This window comes from Phyllostomus hastatus, unplaced genomic scaffold (genome assembly GCF_019186645.2).
Source record: "Phyllostomus hastatus isolate PE091 unplaced genomic scaffold, TTU_PhHast_1.1 phas_contig_1, whole genome shotgun sequence".
Taxonomy (NCBI): Eukaryota; Metazoa; Chordata; class Mammalia; order Chiroptera; family Phyllostomidae; genus Phyllostomus; species Phyllostomus hastatus.
The window spans coordinates 5,635,308-5,658,665 of NW_025333498.1; the positions used below are offsets into that span (position 1 = coordinate 5,635,308).

General features: G+C 35.2%; 1 protein-coding gene across 1 annotated transcript in view; it reads left to right on the forward strand.

Moving 5' to 3' along the window:
* COL5A2 (collagen type V alpha 2 chain) overlaps window positions 1-23,358 on the forward strand; it is a 138,446-nt gene that overhangs the window by 66,828 nt on the left and 48,260 nt on the right. The window contains exons 2-12 of the mRNA XM_045850295.1: window positions 2,019-2,243; window positions 4,999-5,012; window positions 9,448-9,480; window positions 10,655-10,687; window positions 12,127-12,180; window positions 17,196-17,306; window positions 18,649-18,726; window positions 20,278-20,322; window positions 21,318-21,371; window positions 21,783-21,836; window positions 22,878-22,931. Coding sequence (XP_045706251.1) covers window positions 2,019-2,243; window positions 4,999-5,012; window positions 9,448-9,480; window positions 10,655-10,687; window positions 12,127-12,180; window positions 17,196-17,306; window positions 18,649-18,726; window positions 20,278-20,322; window positions 21,318-21,371; window positions 21,783-21,836; window positions 22,878-22,931 — 755 coding nt within the window. The remainder of the gene's footprint in view (window positions 1-2,018; window positions 2,244-4,998; window positions 5,013-9,447; window positions 9,481-10,654; window positions 10,688-12,126; window positions 12,181-17,195; window positions 17,307-18,648; window positions 18,727-20,277; window positions 20,323-21,317; window positions 21,372-21,782; window positions 21,837-22,877; window positions 22,932-23,358) is intronic.

The following is a 23,358-nucleotide window of genomic DNA, read 5'->3' on the forward strand; positions in this document are numbered from 1 at the left end:
TTCTCAGTCAGACCAAGGCAAAAGCAAACGTCTGACACAGATCCCGGCTCCTGGGGTCCATGACATTATGGTTGAGATGAGACAAATTCACATGGACTACTGAGTCCTGTGGAGGAAAAGGGACGGCACGGCTTCTCTCTGAAGAGGAGAAAAAGCCTCAGAGCGGCTCAGCCACCCTCTCAAGAGGAGAACACCTCAACCCTTGCCTTGACAAGCTTTTATTTGGTTCAATTTGCATAGGAATACAGGGTGTATACATAAAGCTCATCAATCATTGTCAGGCAGAAATGATTAAACAAGAGATAACATTCAAAGAACTCTGAGTTAACTATCTGAGTCAGGGTCAGATAGTTAAAGGGCCATAAAACTTTGGGGAACAAACTTACTTCCTGCTTGGACCCTTATCATTTAAAGTGTGGGTATTAGCAAAGTAGGTTTCATAGGATTTTATACATTCTTTCTTAGGCCTGATTGCCCTAGGGAACCCGCCCTTTCTAGCACAGGGCTGTACCCACCTCCAGCATTGTTTCAGGCTTAAGGCATTGTTTCAGGCTTAGGTCAGGCAGGGGAAGTAAGGCAGCCAAGAGATTAGGAGACTTCTTTTGGACAGAATGAGGATTCAGGCTATGTCAAAGCCGAGGGGTGAGGGTCCATCACCACCTTTTTCTATAGCCTCCCAAGTCCTTTCCTGAGGGCTCCTTTAAGACTGTGCCTGTCTTAGCTTGTCTTTCTTTTGAAGAAACTTACCCATCACTGGCTAACCAGTCATCTGCCTGGGGCCATGCAGGGTGAAGAAAAAGGGGGCAGGGGTAGTGCCCCTAAAGGAAAATAAGCTTTGTCTCCTAAGTGGCTTATAGTCCCAAGGTCTTTTACTTAGGTTTAGCCACGGGGGATTACAGCTTCTAAAACCAGGCAGGGGAGTTCCCAAGTGTCCAGCGTTCTTGCTCCAATTTAAAGTACAGTCCTTTGGAGTCCACAGGCAGAAACATCTTAGTCCCCATACAGCTAGCTTAGCTTGTTCTTGGCTGCTATTCATTTCAGTTTCCTTCCTGGAGCCTGCAGGTGGTCTCTGCACAGCCATGGGCCATGTGGCTGCTGAGGCCACATAGTCACAAGCTCCAGGGTGAGAGTGCATGAATGCACCAGTCAGTGCATCACCAGGTGGGCAAGAGAGAGGGAGAGGCTCCTTTTTGGAGGCCATAGGCCACGTGGCCATGTGGCTAATGGAGAGAACAAGCCAGTTCATGGTGTGAGTGCAGGTCATGAGCAAGCTGAGAGACATGAACCATAGCATTTCTTTGTTCCACTGGGATTATATTAGCTTGGGTGTGGGACTGACCAGGTGCTTTCTCAAAATGACTGATCAACTTCCCAAATTTTGCATACTTTAGGTGGGTCCACCTCCCAACCAATCCCATCTTTTCTCAGGCTAGACTGACAGGCCTCTTTGGTCTAGCACCTCTGCTGGCACCATTTTGACTTCTCTGGTGCATATGCCTGCCTTTCCCAGTCCCAATTCTGATCTGGGAATGGAGTGGGGGCTTTTTCTTTATTCAGTTATCTAGCTAGTTTTTCATGTGCTCAATGTAAGAACTTCTCCCTGCTGCCATTTTGGCCTATGGGGTAGACTCCCCTGGTGCTCTGGGTGGACTGTCTACTGGTAACAGTTTGTTTTTATTCCTCCTTACTGACCTTCCCATGCTTTGTTATTTATACTTTCAATAATGAAGACTTTTGGGAAGGTTTCTCTGATTAAACATACCAACTTTAGATCACTTCTTTTCTTCCCCTATCATGCTAGGATATAACTATCATAATCATTCTATTTTGAATTATGTATTGCTTTAGATGTAAGTACTAAATGAAGTAAGTTTATCTGTGTTTTCCATCCTGGGAAGTTACTGCCTAGCCCAGAATTTTTTAGAAGCCACAAGATGACTCATTTTCTTAATTTTTCCCAGATTCTGAAATTTCAGATTACTAATATTCTTTTTTTTGTTTGTTTGTTTTTATTCTAGAAGGATATGGTGAAGAAATAGCCTGCACTCAGAATGGTCAGATGTACTTAAACAGGGACATTTGGAAACCTGCCCCTTGCCAGATCTGTGTCTGTGACAATGGAGCCATTCTTTGTGACAAGATACAGTGCCAGGAAGTGCTTGACTGTGCTGACCCTGTAACTCCTGCTGGGGAGTGCTGTCCTGTCTGTCCACATACAAGTGGGAGTGGCAAAAACAACTTTGGTAAGAATGCTTAGGGCCAACTCAGAATTGATCCAGGTGACTCATCTTTACAGTTGCAGCAGATTTTGCTCTCATATTTCAGCAATTCAAGAGAATAATTAAGCCACTATTCAATGGTCTTATGGCTGAATGATTTTGCTCACACACTTTATCTAACATTAGTGGGAGAGAGACAGTGATTTCCTTTCTTTTTAAAAACCAGGGGAATTTTTGACAAAATTTTGAGTGGTTTTGTCTGATTTGAGAATTCCTCATACCACTTAAGATGGTCATTTGTTACCAGTCCATGCTGGATACCTCTGAGATATTTGTTGGTTTTTCTGTGAAGGTGATTAATGTTCTAAGAAAAGATCTAGAAAAAACACTTACCTTCCCTGGTGCCAACTTTGTCCTTGGGAATGGAATAATTATTTCTGATGTAATATAGTGCCACAGAATCCAATATTACATTAGCTTATAAATGCAGAATGCTTTTCATGCTAATTAAGAAAGATGAGAATGAATGTATATCCTGCAGAAAATAATGATGTGAACTACTGGTTTTTAAAACTTTTTTTTTAGAGAAGAGGGCTTGTGTTTAAGATAGACTATTGCGTCTAACATAGACTGTGTATACGAAGTACTTACATGTGAGAGAAACAAGTTTATATTTTTGTGTTTTAACGAACCAGGTAAGATGAAAGGTAAAAGTTGTAGCTTAGTTAAGTGGTCACGAATGGTGACTCATGTGCATCTTCGTCAAGACAGTGTCAAGGCTTTATTTTTCATCTCAAATACCACTGCAAATAACCACAAGTATAATTAAGTATTCAACAGTATGTTTGTGGAAACATTACACAGTAATTTATCAATTCTCTTGGATATCATTCAGAGGTAACAATGTGCCTTGAATAAACACCTAAACTCCATTTTTAGCAACATAATAAGGGGTACATAATGGAAAGAATTAAAAACAGGTTATATAAGGGCTACCTGAAACAGATATGATCCTCAAAGAAGCCCCAAGGAGTCAGGTAGGATTAAACCAGTGGGGATAAGTGGAAAGTACATTGGGACAATGACGGCGAATATTGAAAACAAAGCAAAGCACACAGCTTCCTGAACATAGCTAATGTGGGAAAGCTCAGTTCATCCCCAGATGGGTAATAATAATAATAAAGAGTTGGCAACAGCACTGATATAAAGATACAATAATAAAGAGGTAGGTGAGTTTAACTAATATTACGTTATCAAGAATATATCGATAAGTATCACAGAACAGGTAAAAATTCGGACCAACAATTTTAACATAAACTAAAGAAAGCTTCATAAAGCATTGCTTCTGAGAAAGAAGGCCATAAATTAGGAATACAAAAAAATGTAATGATGAAGTGAGAAGTAGAAGGAAAACCAAAATCATAATAAGGAAACGAAGGTACAATAGGAAGGAGCACAAGAACTGACATTGCAGAAAATATAGTAACAGACAGAAAACGGTGATGAGGAAAGAAAAAAAAACACAAGATTTGAAAGATAACAATTCATATACAAAATGGGTAAGGGGTATCTCTGAAGAAGAATCTCCAAAGAAGAAATATATTGCAAAGGAGCAGAACAAATATATATAATAATATTATACAAGAAAATTTTTCTGAAGTAACATTAAACTTTAATTTTAATATTGAAAAGGGAAACCAAGTGTCTGAAAAAGTTCACTCAAAATAATTAAAATTGAAACTTATCTTAATAAAGTTATTAAACTTAAAAAAAGAAAGACTCTTTTGGGAAATCAGAGAAAAAAGAATATTTAATAATAAAAACATTCTTTCTAAACTTAGAGATAAGACATGGGTATTCTTTATCACAACAGCAATTTACCGTACTGAATGTACCTGAACAATTAGATACAAAAAAAAATAGAGGTTTAGAAGTTAGAAGAGAGGAGGTAAAGCTATCAATTTTCAGAAAGTAAAATTGTGTATTTATAAAACCTAAGGGAATGGAGTGAAAAAACACACTACAAAAACAAAAGATTTTAGTAAGACAGTGCAGTGTAAAATAAACAAATTAATAGGCTTACATTATGTGATTACATCATAGTATACATAGTGGGAGTGAACAATACTCCTTTTATAATAGCAACCGATAGGATAAAATAGCTAAGGATCAATTTTACACAAAATGTTCAAGACCTATCTGAAGACAACTTTAGAACATTACTAACTCAAATGATGACTTTAACACATGGGATATCTATTATATTCTTGGTTAGGGAGATTAAAACAGGACGATCAAGACTAGTGGCCTCCTGTTGGGAGTGAAATGCGGGAAACGAGAGAAAGGGGACAAGAAGGAAGGAGATTTTTTACTACATAATTATATACCTTTAATATATTTGGGTTTGTTAATCATATATGAATGAATAGCTTACTTAAAAATATAAAAAAATGAAAACAAATATTAACTAAAATGTTTCATTATAATGAAACATTAATGTTTTAACTGTTAATTTTATAATTTAGTGAAATTTAAGTACTGTATAATAATATGAAGACTATTCAAATAATGTCAAAATTTTTTGAAAGGGATGTATTATTTTGCCTCTTATGTATGTATTGATTCAAAACAATTTTTGAGTTCTGCTTGCTAGTGATAGGGAAATACTATTTAAGTTAAATTTGTACTCCACAGAAATACCTATTATTAAAATAAATATTCAGGAGATCCTTAAAAATTGTTTCTACATAAAATAACATTTACTTTTTTCTTTTTATAGGTAGAGGAAGAAAGGTAAGTTTTTTTTGCATAGTTTCATTTTTGTAAATGTATTTTTCATTCTAATACTAACTACATAGAAGTGTTTTGAAGTGTTTGAAAACTGAAAATCTTTCATAAAATATAAAGTACCATACAAATATAAACATATGAGCTCAGTTCAGCTACTTTGTTTATAGATTACAGATACCTCTATTTTATTCACTTTGCTAATTTTTGTTTATACATTTTTCTTCCAAAAGATTATGAATCCCTTAAGAATTGAGACTATGTCACATAAATCTTTGAATGACTTGTGTTTATCACAGTACTCAGTATATATATGTTCAACATATTAGAAATACAATAAATATTTAATTGAAAGATGGAAGGAGCAAGGGGAGGAGGGAAGCAGAAGGAGGGAGAGAAGAAGGAAGGAAGGAAGAAAGGGAGGAAGGAAGGAAGGAAGGAAGGAAGGAAGGAAGGAAGGAAGGAAGGAAGGAAGGAAGGAAGTTAGTTCTATTTCAGTGGGGTTGTGGTCCCTCTTCCATTAGTTGAGAAGTAGAGATTTAACTAAAAGAATTATTTGAGCATTTTACCAAACACATACCCTTCCCTTCTCTCCCTGTCCTCATCATCAAGGTGCCTAAAATTTAATTGCAGAGACAAACTTTACACTCAAGAGGAAAAGTGTGTAATACCGCCATGACCCTAGCACATTGGCAGTTTTGACACTTGATATCTGGAAATAGGCACTCCCACTAAGTGGAGGGAGTTCACTTGCCTTGGTTGTGTTTTCAGTTTTCTGGTTAACTTGAAAACTATAGAATCTGCTCCAGTATTACCCAGATGGGATGGGCACAGGATTCAAGAGTGGAAATGAGCAGTCATCCCAAATTTCAAGGCAATTGTTAGACAGATTAGCTGTGAATTTTAATTGTCTTTACATTTGCATACTAGAGAACTTCAGTAAAGTGATAATCAGATATTCAGATAAAGCAATGCTATAAATGCATGGCAAATAAGAGTGATGCTACCGAGGGGATTGCCAGACAACTTCTACACTTTTTGGTTCAGAGGGCAATGCCATCGATTTGTCTTTATTGAAATAAATACCAGTGAAGCTATTTCTCTTTGAGTGTATGTCAAAGGAGAAGGACCACAAATACCAGTTTACATTTAATATATATCTGAAAGCTAGAAAAATGGAAAGCTAAGTGTATGAGTACAGGCCTCAAACAAAATAGATAGATACATCTATACAGATATTCTATGAAATAAAAAAAGAATAGCGCTGGCTGATGCAGCTCAGTGAACTGAGTGCAGGCTTCAAACCAAAGGGTTGCCAGTTTGATTCCTAGTCAGGGCACATGCCTGGGTTGCAGGCCACGTCCCCAGTAGTAGGCATGCAAGAGGCAACCACACATTGATATTTCTCTTTCTCTCTTTCTCCGTCCCTTCCTCTCTCTAAAAATAAACAAATAAATAAATCTTTAAACAGATAAAAAAGAACTGACTGTGAGAACTGCCCTGAATTAATCAGTTTAATTTGTTTAGTAATTGCCCAGCTTGCTGAGGGACCATGTTAGGCTCTGCCATTTAGATCCCTGCTTTTTCCGAAGGCGGTATGAAACAGCTGGGGGAAGGACACATTCAAAACCGATGCCAATTTAGCATGCTTCAGTTATGTTCTTATCTTTATGACTGTCATTTATAATCAGATGTCATAAAAAATATGAGAGCAGAGTAATGGTATAAAAATGCATTTGTGCTTGGTTTACTTCAATATTGAGTTTTATTTATAATTTATTCATTTATTCATATTAACTACCACATAGTTCCTTTGCTATAACTCTGTAAGAGACAAATGATACAGGTGATGGGAAAGTGGGGAAAACACTGTGACTATCTCAGTGGTAATGGCATCTTATAACAGTGATAAGGCATGTCCACATAGCCTTAACTGACAAGTAACCGACAAGATGGAAAATTAAACTGTGATTCTCATCTGAATCTGAGTACTTAAATGGGCATGAAATTCAAATTTAGTTAAACTTTAGATAAATTATTTCACATAAATTAACTTATTCAAAGCCTGTATTAACAAAAGCAACAGATACTTACTTTTGTGGCTTTTTCCAAAGTAAGAAGTATCATAGAATCATTAAAAAATTTATTATATTAATCTGATAATGGAATACTTCAGCCCATATCAAATATTGTCAAGAAATAGAGAGGTCATAATAAGATACCCCAAAACCCTACAATGTAGCTAAGACATCAGCAGTTGCATGGTACATACAAAGAGCAAAGTGTGCATTTTTCTTGCTTGGTCTCTTAGGATGGAGATTTCACAACCATTCTTAGCTGGCTATTCTATTTTTCTCATTTTGGCCAAAATAATTTTTCCTCCTTTTCTACCTGTTTTTTATAGATTTGTTCTGGAAAGAAATCCCCCCTCCCCCCAGCATCATTCTTATAAACTCCTTCTTAAAATTGGGCACAGATTATATATCCTTTCTATATCCTTTCTATTGTCCTTTCTAAACAATTCAAATTCTTTCAATATTTCAAGGAAAGCAGTTATAGCTCTTAAAAGGTTAATTTTGATTACCATCACACTATGTTAACTATGGAAAGACCCAGTCTAGAAGTTAGCAGATGCGGAAATGCAGACATAAGTCTGCTCTGCTTTGCTCCCTAATTCTGCTGCTCCCTTCTGCCCCCAGTCCTTTTGTAGGTTGACTTTCAGTCTCTTGTGTTCTACCTTGAACTTACGTGAGAGTTTGCCCTTGCCTCTGTAGAACCATTTCCTACTTCTGAATTCTCAGTTTACTCCTGACTTCCAGTGTGTTAGCTATAGCATCATTAGAATCAACAAGAATCATCAGTGTATTGTTCTGCCTCTGAGCCCATCATTAAGACTAAGATTGTAAAATAACTTCAAAAATTTCACATCACAAAATGTTTTCAGATGCGGTAGTATTGTGGGAATATAATTAGACTTTACCTTTGGGAGTACAATTTGGTGATTTAAATTAAAAAATCTTAAAAATATGTATGATCCTTAATCCACAACTTTAACTTCTAGAGATATATTGTAAGGTATTAGAGATGCTACACAAACATTTATAAACAAGGATACTTATTGTAATGTTATTTTTAATTATACAAATGAAAACAAAATCTAAGTGTAAAATACTAAGGCTTTGATTAGGTAAACCAAGTTCAGGTACATGAAGGAAAACTAAGAATACCGGAATATTAACAGTGTTGATCTCCTGAGTGATGAGTATATTATTTAGCATGATATTTAAGTTTCTGTATTAAAAAAATTTCCTGCTATGAACTTATATTATTCTTATAATCAGATAAAAATAATATACGTGAAAGAAGAAATTAAATAGAACTCATTACCCTTGCTTTTTCTACATTTTTGGATATAAATCCTAATGTGTTTATTTTCTGCAATTGCCTAGTAAAAAACATTGATTCATAAGATATTAATGAATATTAATATATTCATGAAGAATTTGTTTAGAACTTAAGTGTGCCAAATGGAGGATGTAAAGTAGACATGATTATGATCTTGGAGAGACCACAGTATGTTGCAAGACAAATCCTGAAATAAAAAAATACAAGTAAATATGTGATAAAATAAAGATATATAAAGGTGCAACTCATCCAATATTATTTAACCTATGTACTTGACATCACTCTATGAGAATACAGTTTTTGTGGTTCTAAAATTCAAAGAATCCAAAGAAATTTCATCAACATCTTTTGTGTTTGCTACATCTATTATTAAAGCAAATAAATCTGCTTGATTTTATTTACTTTGACTTACAAGAGTTTCTTGTGTTATTTTCATTTTCCTATTCAATTAATATCTTTCTAAGTATTTTTTCTAGATTTTCCTCAGATATTAAAATTACCTAATATTATCACATCTTTTCTTATTTCCCCCTTTTTTCCCCATTAATGGGAGCACACTTACCTCTGGTTAATTCTCAGATTCTTCCATGAGTTTTAAAAAAGGGTGATGAGTGCTTCAGGACTGGCATCTGCTACGTTTCTAAACACTAGGTGGCATGTAATAAGAGTGTGAAAGTTCACATGTGTCCACATTTCTAGAATTCTTTTATATTTTTAGTATTTAGGTATCTTTTCCTGTGGTACTTTGACTTTATATCTTTTCATCACAAACATTTCTTGGTCTAGTCAACTCTTTGGTTTTGGTTGCTATAAAACTGAATTGGATTTATTTTCTTTTTCTATCTTTCAGATAAGTAGTATGTTTTTTCATGAATAATATCTAGTTATCCAAAATTGATTGACTTTTATTTCTGCGTTTTTCTGTGTCTCACAAAGAAATCCACACTGTTTATATAGAATATTCTAGCATGACTTTATGTCCAACAAACCATTACATCATATTATTTTGCTAATTAAAGTTTTTTTAACTTCATAGGGAGAAAAAGGAGAACCAGGATTGGTGCCTGTTGTAAGTATACATATGTCTGCATTGTTTTCATGTACTTTTAATAAAGTTAGCTATAGTAAAGTGCATAGTATTGCTTCTATATATACTCTCAAAGAAGGGAAATTAGTTATTTTATAAGCAAGTTTTTAGTATAAAACAAGAAAACCAAGATAGGTTTATTTTTTTATTTAACAAAAAGTTAATGTTAATACATATTTTGTTTCTTTAGTGTAATTTTGAATATTAACCAAAATAGATCAATTTTAGTACAAAATTTAATATTTATTTAATACAATATTTTTTACTTTTATAGTCTCATGACCAAAGGCAAAAATCAGGGTCTTACAAAACTGCATGTAAATATAGAATAATAGTTAAGATATATATTTTTAATAGTATAAATAGACATGTAATCCAGAGAGAAAGGCATGATTTAATATTCCACATTTCTGGAAATATGTCATACCATTATCCTGATTGAGATTTCATATTGTATGAGTTCTTAAGAGTTATTTAGAATTATAAATAATCAAAAAGTATATCATTGAATAGGATTAAAATTCTTCAACAACCAGTCTCATAGATTTTAAAGGAGTTATCATCCCTCTGCCAAAGCAAAAGTGTGTGCATGTTGATTTATTTGGCAGGGTTTGCATTTTGGCTTTGCCTTTAAGTTGGCCTGTTTTTAACAGATTGCTTAGAAACAAATCATTTGTATTTTTTTCTTTCATTTAAAAACACTTATGTGTACTTACTATGTCTCAGGTGCTGTTTTAAGCACTTTTAAAACATTTTGTTTGTCTTCACAACGCAACACTTCTTGAAGAAGGTAATTTCCTAATGGTTACTACCATTTAACAGAAGAGAAAGCTAAGCACAGAGGCAGTAAGTCAGTCATCCAAGGCCTTACTTACCGTGCACGGAAAAGGGATGTGCAGGCAGGCTCTGCACCCTGACTTCTTGGCTCCAGCTGTGCTCTGAACTACTCTGCCAGCACTGCCTCCCTAGGTTAGAGTTTAAGTTAGATGGCGTTTTAACTCATAATGCAGGGAGGAAACAGTCATCAATTGACAACATTTATTTTTAAAATATTCACTGGTGCTTTTGTTATTATTCTTATTTGTTTGACTATTGCCTTTTCTAAAACTCTGCAGGTAGGAATTCATCTTCACCAATTACTCTGTTTATCGTTTAGGTAACAGGCATACGGGGCCGCCCGGGACCAGCAGTAAGTAGTTTCCTCCACCGTCCGTCGCTCTCGTCAGTCCTTTGAGATAATGAGAACTTTTATGAGTATCTTACCCGTGACAAGACAATAGAATGTTTTCTTGAAGCATTTTTTCTTGAAATATCTTAAAGTTTAAGCATTCTTTTGCAGCAATGAATGCCACATAGGGGTTCATTTTATTCTGAAGTTGAAGTGCCCTATTATTCCTCAAGTGTTAGTGTTTCTTTGGTTATGTGAAGGGCAAGACAATCTTTCCTCACACTGCTACTTTCAGGTTAACCTTAGTCAGTGGAAGGAGGGCATACTGCCTGTTGTTCAGCGATGATTAAGACTAGATCACTTTTACCTGTTTAATGAAACAAACTGTTAATTTTACCTGTTAGTGAAATTAAATCATATAGCAGTAAAATTTGACATTACACATCAGAATAACATATTTCTGGCTTAGCATAAAAGACTATTGATTTCAGGTTTGAACTAGTAGCACATATAGGTAAATAGATGGATAACACACACACATACACACACACGATGCCTGCAGAATTTAAAATGCATTAAATCAACACAAGTAAAATGCAATATGCTTTAACAGGTCTGCTTCAGTCATTCTGAAACTTTAGCTTTTAAACAATATTGTATGCTAGATTGAGTAAGTGCACAATCTAATTTTCATAACTCAATTTTGACTTTTGAAGAGAAATAAAATTCTCTAGGCAACTGCAGTTGTAAAAAGCTAATTTAAGATATCAGCACAATGATGCCACTTTTGAAATATAATAATCAGTTGCTATTTTAAGGGATAAATAACTGCAATTACTATTTGGAAAATTCTAAGTGGGTATTAAATATACTGTGGAGATGATGCAACATTCTAAATCAAGTAGAAAATAAGATTATTGAATGTACAGTACATAAAGCAGTAGTAGAATAAGAGGCTTTTCTTTCTCTCGTTTTCATTAGCAACTTGGACTCTGATGAATAGTTTGGGGTATTGTGTACCAATACGATCTCATACATTCATTCCCTCAGATAGTTGAAATTGGAGTTTGCATATCTATGTAGCTCTAAAAATCTGAAATACAAGTTTTTGTGCCCATAATTTAGTGGCAAAAACTTGTCTGGGACAAGACAGCAAAAATGATCTGTACAAATTTGCCATTACTGTTCAAACTATTACATTCAGCTCATAGGGCTCCACAGTGCTATAATATAACACTTAATTCTTTACAGACCTGTAAACTTCACTGTTAAAACAAACAGCCTTTCTACGCACATTTGGTATGCACACAGCTTTATTTTCTATGGCCTTCAATTGAACTGAATTCAAAAAGAATGGTGATATTTCTGTTTTCTAGTTTTCTTATACCAAGCAAATCTTTAAAACAAAAACATCTGAAGTATACATGTTTTGCAGGCATAACCACTATGTTCTGCTTTAGGGACCTCCAGGATCACAAGGACCAAGAGGAGAGAGAGGGCCAAAAGGAAAACCTGTAAGTTGGCTGTGGGCTCCCTTTGTGCGGACGGTACCGTGTACTGAGTAAGGCCCTCGCTACACCACATTCTCTGGACGAAGGGAAGCGCCGGCAGCTCTGTGCTTCTCTCACCTCCGTTAAATGTGACATGGAATTCAGGTCATAAAGAGATTATCATATGCTCATAACTATCTCATATTTTTAGATAGCACAAGTGACATTTATTTGTCTTTTATGAGTTCAACTTAATAATGTAGAATCTAAGGAAACATAATGAATACCTCATGTTGTTTTCAGAAGGTGCAGTTCATGAATAAACAATGCCAAGAACGTCCTGTTGAGATAAAACACCCAAGTTCTGTGATCTGTGGTTGCTACAGGAATAACCAAATTGGATAAAGAATAAATTATTAGATGACAAAATTTTCTCTTAATCGGTTGTATAATGAATTTATTTTGCAAGTAGTATGTTGCATTTTTCATGGAGCCGCTGCTGTAGAGCTATCAAAGGAATAATTTTAGAAATCAAGAAATCCATTAGCAGAACAAAGGGAGCACCTTTAAATTTAAATGATCAATTCTATACCCTCGATATAAAACATGAAAATACCAAATGTTTCCTCTTATTACCAATTGCTATCCTAGGATAGTAATTCTTTGTCTCATCCACAAAAACTAGTGACTTTCATATATTAAATGACTGGATTAATTTTTATATTGCTATAATTATCTCATTTCAAATCAGAAAAATTTCTGGTGTTTCATTTTCTGTCAAATGGTATCTACTAAAATTTACCTCTGTGGACTTTTAGCTTTTCAAATATGTATTTACCCACACCTAAATGTGAGAGATTGATGAATGAGAAGCAGCAGACAACCTTGAATATATACACAAGGGAAAACGTATTTTGGGTCATGTCACTGGGAACTCTTGCCACTCTGGTTTCATCTTTGATGCTATTTTATGCTTCCACACATTTCATCAAGTATAGCATTATGCTGATACTCTTCCAAACTGGAGCTGGAGTCATCAGCGGTATTGGTAGGCATGCAGGTAAGTAACAGTGCCCGAAAGAAGTGGGCCATAGCCATGTAGGTGGCAGCAAAGCTGTGGTCCAGTTATCTCATGCCCTGTCCTTAATTGCTGCTCTGCTGAGCTGTCTCACCAATGCTGGCAGCTTACACACTGTTGGTAGCCCTCAGATGTCTGCCCAGGGTCTAGAATAGCAAAAACAGGTAGAGGAAGGGTAAGAGGGGAAGGAGTCATGCAGAAAACATTGTGCATCCATGTGTTTGTGCTGAAAACAATTAATAACAGTGAGTGCTAAGTCTGGGTGAAAATTATTGTGAAAAAATAGTTGGACTTCCAGAATTCCTTGTTAGGATTCAGTGAATCTACTCCTCACCGCTCTTAACTTCTCTCCCTCCCCTGCCCTCCTGTTCTCTTCCCTCCTCCTTCCTCTCCTCCCCTCTCCTTCTCAACTTTATCAACTTAGTGTATGATTGCTCCTTTTTGTATCTTCATTAGGTCTGAAACAATCAATGTGGATAGTCTGTGTGCGTGGGTGTGCAAGTAAAAGAGTGAGGAGTAGTTATTTATTTGGAATTAAGGAAGACAATGAGGCAGATACCCAAGTAGGAAATCTATTTCTCTTTCTTAATTCTAGCAAGCATTGCTGTGATGGTGTTTAACAGCTGATTCATTAAAAAAAAATCAGCCCTTTTGCTGGTTTTCCTGGTATAAATAGCCTCACAATAGCTGATTTAAAGATATTGGTATGATGTTACAAAATAGCCATAGGTAGGATGTTTTGCCACAGGTCTCAAAATATGCAGGAGCTGCTTGACTAAAACTATGCCTGGAACATTATAGGGTGGTACTGCAATTATAAATGCCACTTTGTCCCCCCATTTCCATTACTATCAAACACTATAGAAGGCTCACAATATACAGAAGTTTCTAAATTTCAATTATATTGCTGTTTGGGGCCAGGTGTTTCCTTATGCATAGTGGGATGTTTGGCAGCATTCCTAATGCATGCCCACTCCATGCCAGTGGCAACACCTGCTCCATTGCCTCATACAATTGTAACAACTAAAATTAGCTCTTGGTGTTGTCAAATGTCCCATGGAAGGAAACACTGCACACGATTAAGCTACTGATATAGAGACACTCTCAAGAAGCCTTCACTATTAGCCAATGACCATCATGAATGTCTCTCACCACACGTCCTTAGTTTAAGTGTATTGTCCTGGTAACTTTACAGTCATGACAAACTAGCAACCTGTCAGATATGGGCAGTCAATGGCGTGCTGAGTTCTAATTGCATATGACACTTAACATCTATAGGCTCATTTTCTATCTGTAAAATGGGAAATATACCAGTTCTGACATATCATAATTTCTGTTTGTCCAACTACTAACCAGCAGAGAATAAAGTCATCACTCCTTTCGACTTGTGAACGTTTAAAGGTCGCCACCTAGTGGCAATCTGCAAGTACTTTTTATTGTAGATTGCTTCCTGAGGTACTACAGTATCCTGGGGGATGGGAGAACGTTAACCTTAATATAAATTTATGGGATTCAGCTTACTTGGAAATATGAAAATACATATATTTTAATGGATTCCCAAGTTACAATTTTTATTTTCAACATTTATCAGTAAAATGTTCACATACATATATTTTTTTCTTATTTTCACTTATAATCTGGCTTACTATGTTTTCTTTTGGAAAGTTTTTGTGAATTTTATTCTCAATCTCTATAATAGCATATCATGTAGGCTATTTAAAGAAGATCCCATGGAGACACAGAATACGGAAGAAGTCAACGAAGTAGTGTGCTGTCTTCAGAGCAGACTTTGAAACATGATTATTAATCACAGAGGGCTAGAGAAAAGACAATATTTTGAGTATTAATATTATCCAAACCTCTCTCTACTCCCATTGACATTAGTGGAGTTTCAGGTTTGTCTTTAGAAATCTCTTTGAGAGCAGAGATAATGTGTCAGCTAATTTTTGTATATATTAATAACTGGTAATCAGTTAGTCATTTCATGTTTTGAAACACATTAGCTTTCTTTTTTATTTAATCTTTATTGCATTATTTTCCATTACCATTTAATCTCCTTATACTCCCCTCCCCCAGCTATTGCCACACTGTTGTCCGTGTCCACGAGTCCTCTGTCCTTTTTCACACGAGGCTCTGTGAGTAAGTTGGACTAGTACTTGTCTGTGTAACCCCTGACAACATGTATTTGTGGTTCCTGTTGTTCACACTCACACACTTCAGAAATCCTAGATAGCAATTAAAGTCAGCCTCCATTAATGTACACACAATGAAAAGAGTCCAGTGAATTGTCAGTGGCTTAGGAGTCAGGAAAGGTTTGATTTTTAAAGGATGAGAATATGCTTTTGAAAAATATTATTCACAATGTCATTTTTTTCAGAGTAAATTATCTACTTCTATTGGAAAAGATACATTTGCTTATGTACCCCTATCTTCCATGAAGTAAACATGTCTATATGAATGTTTGAATATGTTAAAATACATTAAATTGAATAGCTATTATGCCACCTTCCCCAAAGCCATCACGTGCAAACTGCCCACTCTCCCACCTCAGCTTCTCCTCTATTTACTCCTTCTGCTATATGAGTTTGTATTTTAGTCACTTACTTTGGGCCACTTGGTATTCTCATGTTTAGGTATGAGAAGCTTCTTTTACTATTGAACTCAGTTCATTTACCATATTTTTCTCAATCCATGCTCCTAATTATAAAATTTATATTGACTTTTTAGTTCGGTAGCCCTTCCTTTCTTTTTAAAGTTGGCTAAGTCTCTTTAGGGTTATAAAGCCAGAAAATACTTAATAAGACTTGTGGAAATGGTGAGGTTAGGGGACGGAGCATTTCCGGAACTGAGGACGTGGCTGTTCCCCAAGCTGTCTTCAGTTTGTGGATTAGGAGGGTGGAGCATGGCAGCTAGAAATCATTGCTCACTTCTCTGAGACATGGACTTGGCTGGGTCACCGTGCCTTTCCCTGTTTCTATTGGTCTGTCTGCCTTTGTGGTGGTAAGGGAAATGAAGTGTGCTCAACTTCAAGTACTAGAGTAAAGCAGATTGAAATGTGAACGTATAATAAATATATTATCTACTATGTGCCAGGAACTATGAGAAACATTAAAATATTAAAAAGACAAAAACTCCCCTCGCCAACTACAATCAAGGCTCCTTCACATTTTTGTGTAGTTATGGTTGGGGGGAGTTCCAGCAGGCATGCACATAGTTAACTGCCATCTATGGCAGGCAAGAGAATTTAGAAACTGTGGATTAATACTCTTGAACAACAAAGCTCAACCAAATAAAAAAACTTATTCTAGGTAACTAATAAACTGACTATAATTTTATAAATATTCCAGGAAGGGTGATTACTGGGGATGTTTTATATCAAGAGGAAAATTCCTACTGAGAATGTACCATGTCCCAATAGTAGACTCTGTGACCAGTGCTAAATTACTGTAGATAGCTGGATTATTGTTCTTTTTATTATTTTTAAGACTTTATTTTTTAGAGAAGTTTTAGGTTCATATCCAAATTGAGAGGAAGGTACAGAATTTGATACATACCCTGTCCCCAAATGTTCATAGCCTTCCCCATTATCAGCATCCCCTGCCAGAGTCCATAGTTTATATCTGGGTCCCTTCTTAGTATAGTACACTTTATGAGTTTGAACAAAAGTCTATAATGACATATATCCACCCTTATACTGTACAGAATATTTTCACTGCCATAAAAATCCTCTGTGCTCTCCTTAGTCATTCCCTACCCCCACCTGAACCCCTGGCAACCTCTGATCTTTTTACTGTCTCCATGGCTTTGCCTTTTCCAGAATGTGATAGTTGGAATCAAACAGTACAGCCATTCATAGTAAAATAATGAACACACCATCTCTATCAAGAAGTCTATGCAATTAGCTTTCTATTAAGTGCCCATTTGGCAATAGGTTGTCATTCCCACTGGCTTGTTTTTGCAGGGTCCTCGTGGTCCTCAGGGAATTGATGGGGAACCAGGAGTTCCTGGTCAGCCAGGTCCTCCAGGGCCACCTGGACACCCTTCTCACCCAGGACCTGATGGCATGAGCAGGGTAAGGGCTATGCATTATTCAATGCCACATTTAGATAATATGTTAAGGTTTTGATGTATTGCTATTATTTCAAATTGTGTTGGCTCAGTTGTTGACCCTTGACTGTAAGAGCAGCTTTGTGAAGACAATGCTGCCATGAACAATGATACAACTAAGACATCCACAGAGAGTTGTTGGAAAATTCAACGTAACATTTTTTAAAAGTCTTGCTTCAAAGGTAGTTCTCAAGGTCAGCTCCAAACTTTGTGAACTTTATTCTTTCTGTTGATTCTAAAGAACTGGGAAATGAAAAATCTATGACATTTTTTCATTTCACTGGGAAATGAAAAAGGCTCAGAAAGTGTTGAACTATGTGTTATGACCTCCACGCCACGGGAGGGTGACATATCTGTGATGATGTGCAGAAAGGGGCCATCGAGTTGGCACTAAAAATCTGATTATTCTCCTAGTTGTAGTTTTCTACTAGAAGTAAAATAAAACTGTCATTCTATGCCTGCCTCTTTGAATTCTTAGTGTCAGACATAGGGATTTATAAGTACGTTGCATAGCATAACAAGGGAACATACGGAGTCCTGAAATAATGATTTTTGCTTTACAACAATTCATACATTTGTTTTTTAGCTGATGGTAGGAAGAATTGCCAATTCATTTTTCAAACAATATGAACATTCTTTTCCTGCTAAAATCTAGAGATTGGAACTCTGGGAACGTATATGGACAATTTTGGTCAGTTGGGTTACCAGAGTTTTTAGATATGAAAGACAATAGGTAAAACTGTTGCCAATTCTTAGAACATTCAAGGATTCCATAAAAAGGGTTATAAAATTTTTATTAACTTACATAAATACAGTTAAATGCTCACTGGCCATGAACAAGAAAGAAGAATACCAGCTATGGTAAGTAATATATTCTGAAATGGAATCTGGACTCTTTAGGACAGATGTTTCAAAAGTCATCTCTCAGCTCTGTTCAGATGTTTGGCATGCTCTAACCTTGGGAAGGAATCAGATAAAGGGATTTACAACTGAAATTGATGAGAGTGGCTAAATGCTTAACAGAATGAGTCACACTTTTGTCAAGTATCAGACATTTGGCCCATTGCAATAGTTGTTCTGAAACAGCATAGTCATAAGATACTCTGTGGAAGGTTGTTCAGTTAAAAACACATACAATGAACAACAACTTGAGTCTTTTTCTTGCTTTAAAGCAAAAGTTTAAAATGATTCTTAGAAGGGCCATTCTATATGAATCCTAGAGAATTTACATACATGTCTCAGTTTAACAAATATTTTGATATACATCTTTTATTGTGGAAATAATGTCAACACATTGCTTTTTCCAGCCATTTTCAGCTCAGATGGCTGGGCTGGATGAAAAATCTGGCCTCGGGAGTCAGATGGGACTGATGCCTGGCTCAGTGGTAAGTGCAAATTTTACTGATAATTAAAGTACCTTTGAAAAAAAACATTTTAAAAAGAGAGGTCTCATTTTGTTAAGAGTAATATATGTCTCCTTAAACATCTCCATCCATTTATTCATTCAGTTTATTTATCAGACCCTCCTATGTACCAGTTAAGTGCCCAGAGATGTTCTATTTATAACTGTGCAAAGCATTTGTCGACATTCATAAAGGACTGTCTATATATTTCATTTATTATTTAAAGAAAATAAGGAATTTTAAAACATATAACCACCAGTACCACATCAAAGAGGGTACTTTTTAATAAATAAAGCAATTGTTTTAAGTGATTTGGCAAAAATTTGCAACAAGTTTACCAGTTTTATTTTCATCATTTCCTAGTTTTCTTAATATTCTCTGGCTACCTATAGCAACAACTTCAAAGTTTCCTTCCAGAACCTACTGACCATTCCCACTCTCTTTTGAATTTCTTCAACAGCCAGAAAGTTTCCCATTTTTCTCTAAGCAGATACTTTAACCTGAGTATTTGGCGCAGTGAAATCTCACTGAATGAATTAGTACTTTTAAAACTAACTCTCCCATGCTTTTCTACTCATAATATAGTTCAAAAGCATTCCAGATTAATCGTATTTTAGATACATTTTTAAGGCCGGGATTGTTTGTATGTATTGTTTAAGTCATTAGCGTTATGCTCTCATTAGTGATTATCTTGGGATAATCTTCTGAAGTATATGAGTTTTAATTCATTCAAAGTTTAACTTACATGTATTTGTTTTTGTAATGAAGTTTTAATTTTCTTACTAGCTAAAAATCTAATTAATTCAAAACAAAAATTTAAGTTTTTACCTTAAGAACAAACTTGATTTTGATTTAATTGAATTTACTTTTTAAAGTATGACATTAAAAAGTGTGTAGACATATTAACCATTTTTTAAATTGCATTTTCCTTTTCTTCCCTTGGCTATGTTTCAGTGTAGTCATTTCATGTTCAAACGCGGGAAGCCTGTGAGGGTGCTTTAAGTTTATGTTATGAAAGAAAGAAATAATCCAGAAATCTCAGCCCCCTGAAAATTTTTAAACTTACATTTCAAATAATGTCATTATTTCTGATGTTTTCATAAGCCTTTAATTCAACTTGCTTAATTACGTTATAAGAGTTATGTGCTGTGAAGCCAAAGAATTAAATAGTCAGCTTGATAACTCCTTTAGGCCTGCCAAGAGTTTTCCTTTGTCAGATGTTCTGTTTTAACAGAACCACTCCTCAAGCATGCACGCATTCTCGTCCCGAAGGCATTGGGTGTGCACAGGCAAATTCTTTATTTCTCTTTGTGGCGCCGAGAGTATACATAAAATCACCCAAATGTTATCCCCGCTTTAATTTTCTTGAATTTAGCTGCATTCCAGATGTGCACAGATGGAGAATGTCATCATCTTCCACTGTCAAAAGTTCACTTTTCCAGATTCTAAAGCTTTTCCAGATTAAACATTTTTTAAATGTTTGACCTAGTTGTCACTAACAGTATACAACTTTTCTTCTCATTTGCTTTTAAGGGTCCTATTGGCCCAAGGGGACCTCCAGGTTTACAAGGGCAGCAAGTAAGTATTTTTATAATTAAATGACAACCATAGCAAATAAATAAATAAATAAATAAATAAGCAAGCCTCTGTGACATGACTGCTTTGAGCTGGTCTTTAAATTACATATTGTAGTCCTTATTTTGAATGGGTTATAGTGAATTAATTTTCACTTAGAAATATATGCAGTATGATTTTCAAAGTTGCTTGTGGGGCTGAAGTTTTATTGTGTGTTTTTTTAGGTTACTGATCTTCAACACAAAAAATTTTTATGTGCCTTTGCTTCTGAAATAACATGTCAGGATGAAAATTCTCATAATTGGTTATGTGCCAACTCTGAGGCTATGAAATCAGATTATAGAAGGCAATTACTATGTGGTATTGTTAGAAATAACACTCAGGGTGATTACTTCATGGAATCTTTAAAAAGATCATAATACTAAACTTTTTTTCTGTAGCCTGTAAAATACCAGTGACGTAGTGGTATAGAGCTATGTTAATTTTGTAGTGATTTGACAGGCAGTAGGAAATAATTTTTTAAAGATAAAAAAGAATTCTTATCTCAGTCAAAAATACCATATTGTTCTTATCATATGTGTGGAGTTTTACTTTAAGTCAGTTTACATTACTACCATTGGTGAATAGAAAAATACGTTGTTATTTAAGATGAGAAAGAGGAAGAAGACAAAGGAGAAAAAAGAAAAAAATATTATGATGATAACTACCATTGATTGAACACTCTTTGCTAGCACTATTCTAGGTTCTTAATATGCATTAGTTATCTAAATAGATATAAAAGCCTAATGAAATAGGTACCATATTATTCTCATTTCATAGATTAGAAAATTGAAGTATGGACAGAGTATGTGACTCACACAAAGTCATACAACTGGACAGTGATGAAGCCAGCACTTTGAACAATAGCACTATACTTCAGTGTTCTGAATTAGTGTTCTGGATTTAGTGTTCTGTTTTTTTCTGTGGTTTGTATATATATAATCTGTTCTCAATTTTAGGGTGGTGTTGGCCCTACAGGACCTCCTGGTGAACCTGGTGAACCTGGACCAATGGTAAATGTCAAGTAAGCATGTAGACGCAGTTAAATATGGGTCCACCATGATAACGGTGTCCTGAGTTATTTATTTTACCAGCTCTTTACTTATGTAGCAAGAAATTGCAGTCCAGTTCATGGGCTCTGTATTATGGATTGTGTTTAAGCTATGTTTCTTGTGGCAGAGTATTTAAATTCTGAGACTTTGAAAAGGATCAGCTGATAGTGCTGAGATATTTGCATTTGTGAATGCAAACTTGTTCTGTTGAGCAAGTAATATGAGTGATAGAACATAAAATTCAGAATATTAATGAAGCTATTTTCTGTTTTTTTTTTTTAATTTGTCTCAACAATATTTTGGATTGAGTCATTGGTTGGAGTAGATAAATACAGGTAAATATTCTTTTTTTTCCTTTTGTTTTGTTACTAGGGTCCAATTGGTGCACGTGGACCAGAGGGCCCTCCTGGAAAACCTGGTGAAGATGTATGCTGCCTTCCTTCATTTCCCTTTGAAATTTTTAAAGATTCTAAGAAGGAGCTACAGTGTTAACATGAGTGTTATTCATTAATTCCCTTTCATTTCCCCCACTTTTAGCTTCCATTAATGTCAGTCAAAACTAGGGAGCTCACAAGGGCATTTTACAAAATCTAAAGTGATCTTAATTTTGATGGTAATACAGTATTAGGTACTGTCCCTTTCCCGACATTCCCCAAGTTTTCCATTATGATTTCTCCATGAGATACTAGAACTATCACAATAGCTTCAGCCTTTGCTGATGGAACCTCTGAAGTGATCTGAAGGAAAAATTTATTACTCTGATGGCAACAATACTATGAGGTTGTCATTAAATGGATTTTTAAAATGTGTTAGTGGGCTAGCATCAATATCACTCTCCAATGCTGAAAAAGTCATTTCTTCAGTTGAATTTTTAATTACAGTTAAGACTCAATTTCACATTTTAATATTAAAATCATGTGATCAAAGAACAGAGTGCAGCAACAAATTTATGTTTTTGGAATCTTTTGTTAGTTGTACCAAAGTGGAGGATAAAGTTTTGGGTAGGCCATCAATTTCTATATGATACTAAATTAAGTAAATATTTTTTCTTTATCTGTCATGTGATTTATTTAAGCAGATTACATTGAATTAGGACATAAGGAAAATATCTCAGGCAGTTATTATTTTTTATAACAAGAAAATAAATGGCAAGTAATATTTTAAAAATTATTGTTTAATTCAGTGCCATATGTTGATATAGAATTTTATTCATATGTACATGTGTACAAATGTTGGTGAGCTAAGTCAGGTCAGTATTATTTATATTCATTTCTTCTTGATATATTAATGAAAGCATCATAAACTGACTTGCGAGAATGGGTTGCCTTAAAAATAGAACTCAGTGTTTTTATACTGTTCACAGTATTGAACACAGCTTTCTAAAGAAGACTTCTGATCTGCAATGAATTTGTCATTTAGTCTCAGAAGAGAACATTTTAATCCCTTTACTTTTTTTTTTCCATAAAGGGTGAACCTGGTAGAAATGGAAATCCTGGTGAAGTGGGATTCTCAGGATCTCCAGTAAGTTTATATTTATCAATACAATAGTGTGCAATGGACACTATTACCAAGATATAGTCTCTTCTCATGGTGGAACAAGACATTTTGCCAGAATGATAATTCTAATTTCCTGTTTTGCATTGTAGCATATGAAATACCCTTGTAGAACTAGAGAATTTTATGATGCTCTAACATGGATATCTCCAAACTACACATCAGATTTTCAGATAATCACTAGTCTGACCCACTTATCTTTTACATCTCAATCCTGTTTATCATTGTCCATCTTTTAATATTTTTGTTTTGTATTGTTCACATGTTGAAAACAACAACTTGAAAGGGAACAGACTTATTATCTGTTAGGGGCCATAAATTGTGGACAAGATGTCTCTTTGGCTGCTCCTCAAACCCTAATGTTGGCTGAAATTCTTGATTGATGTTCTGGGCC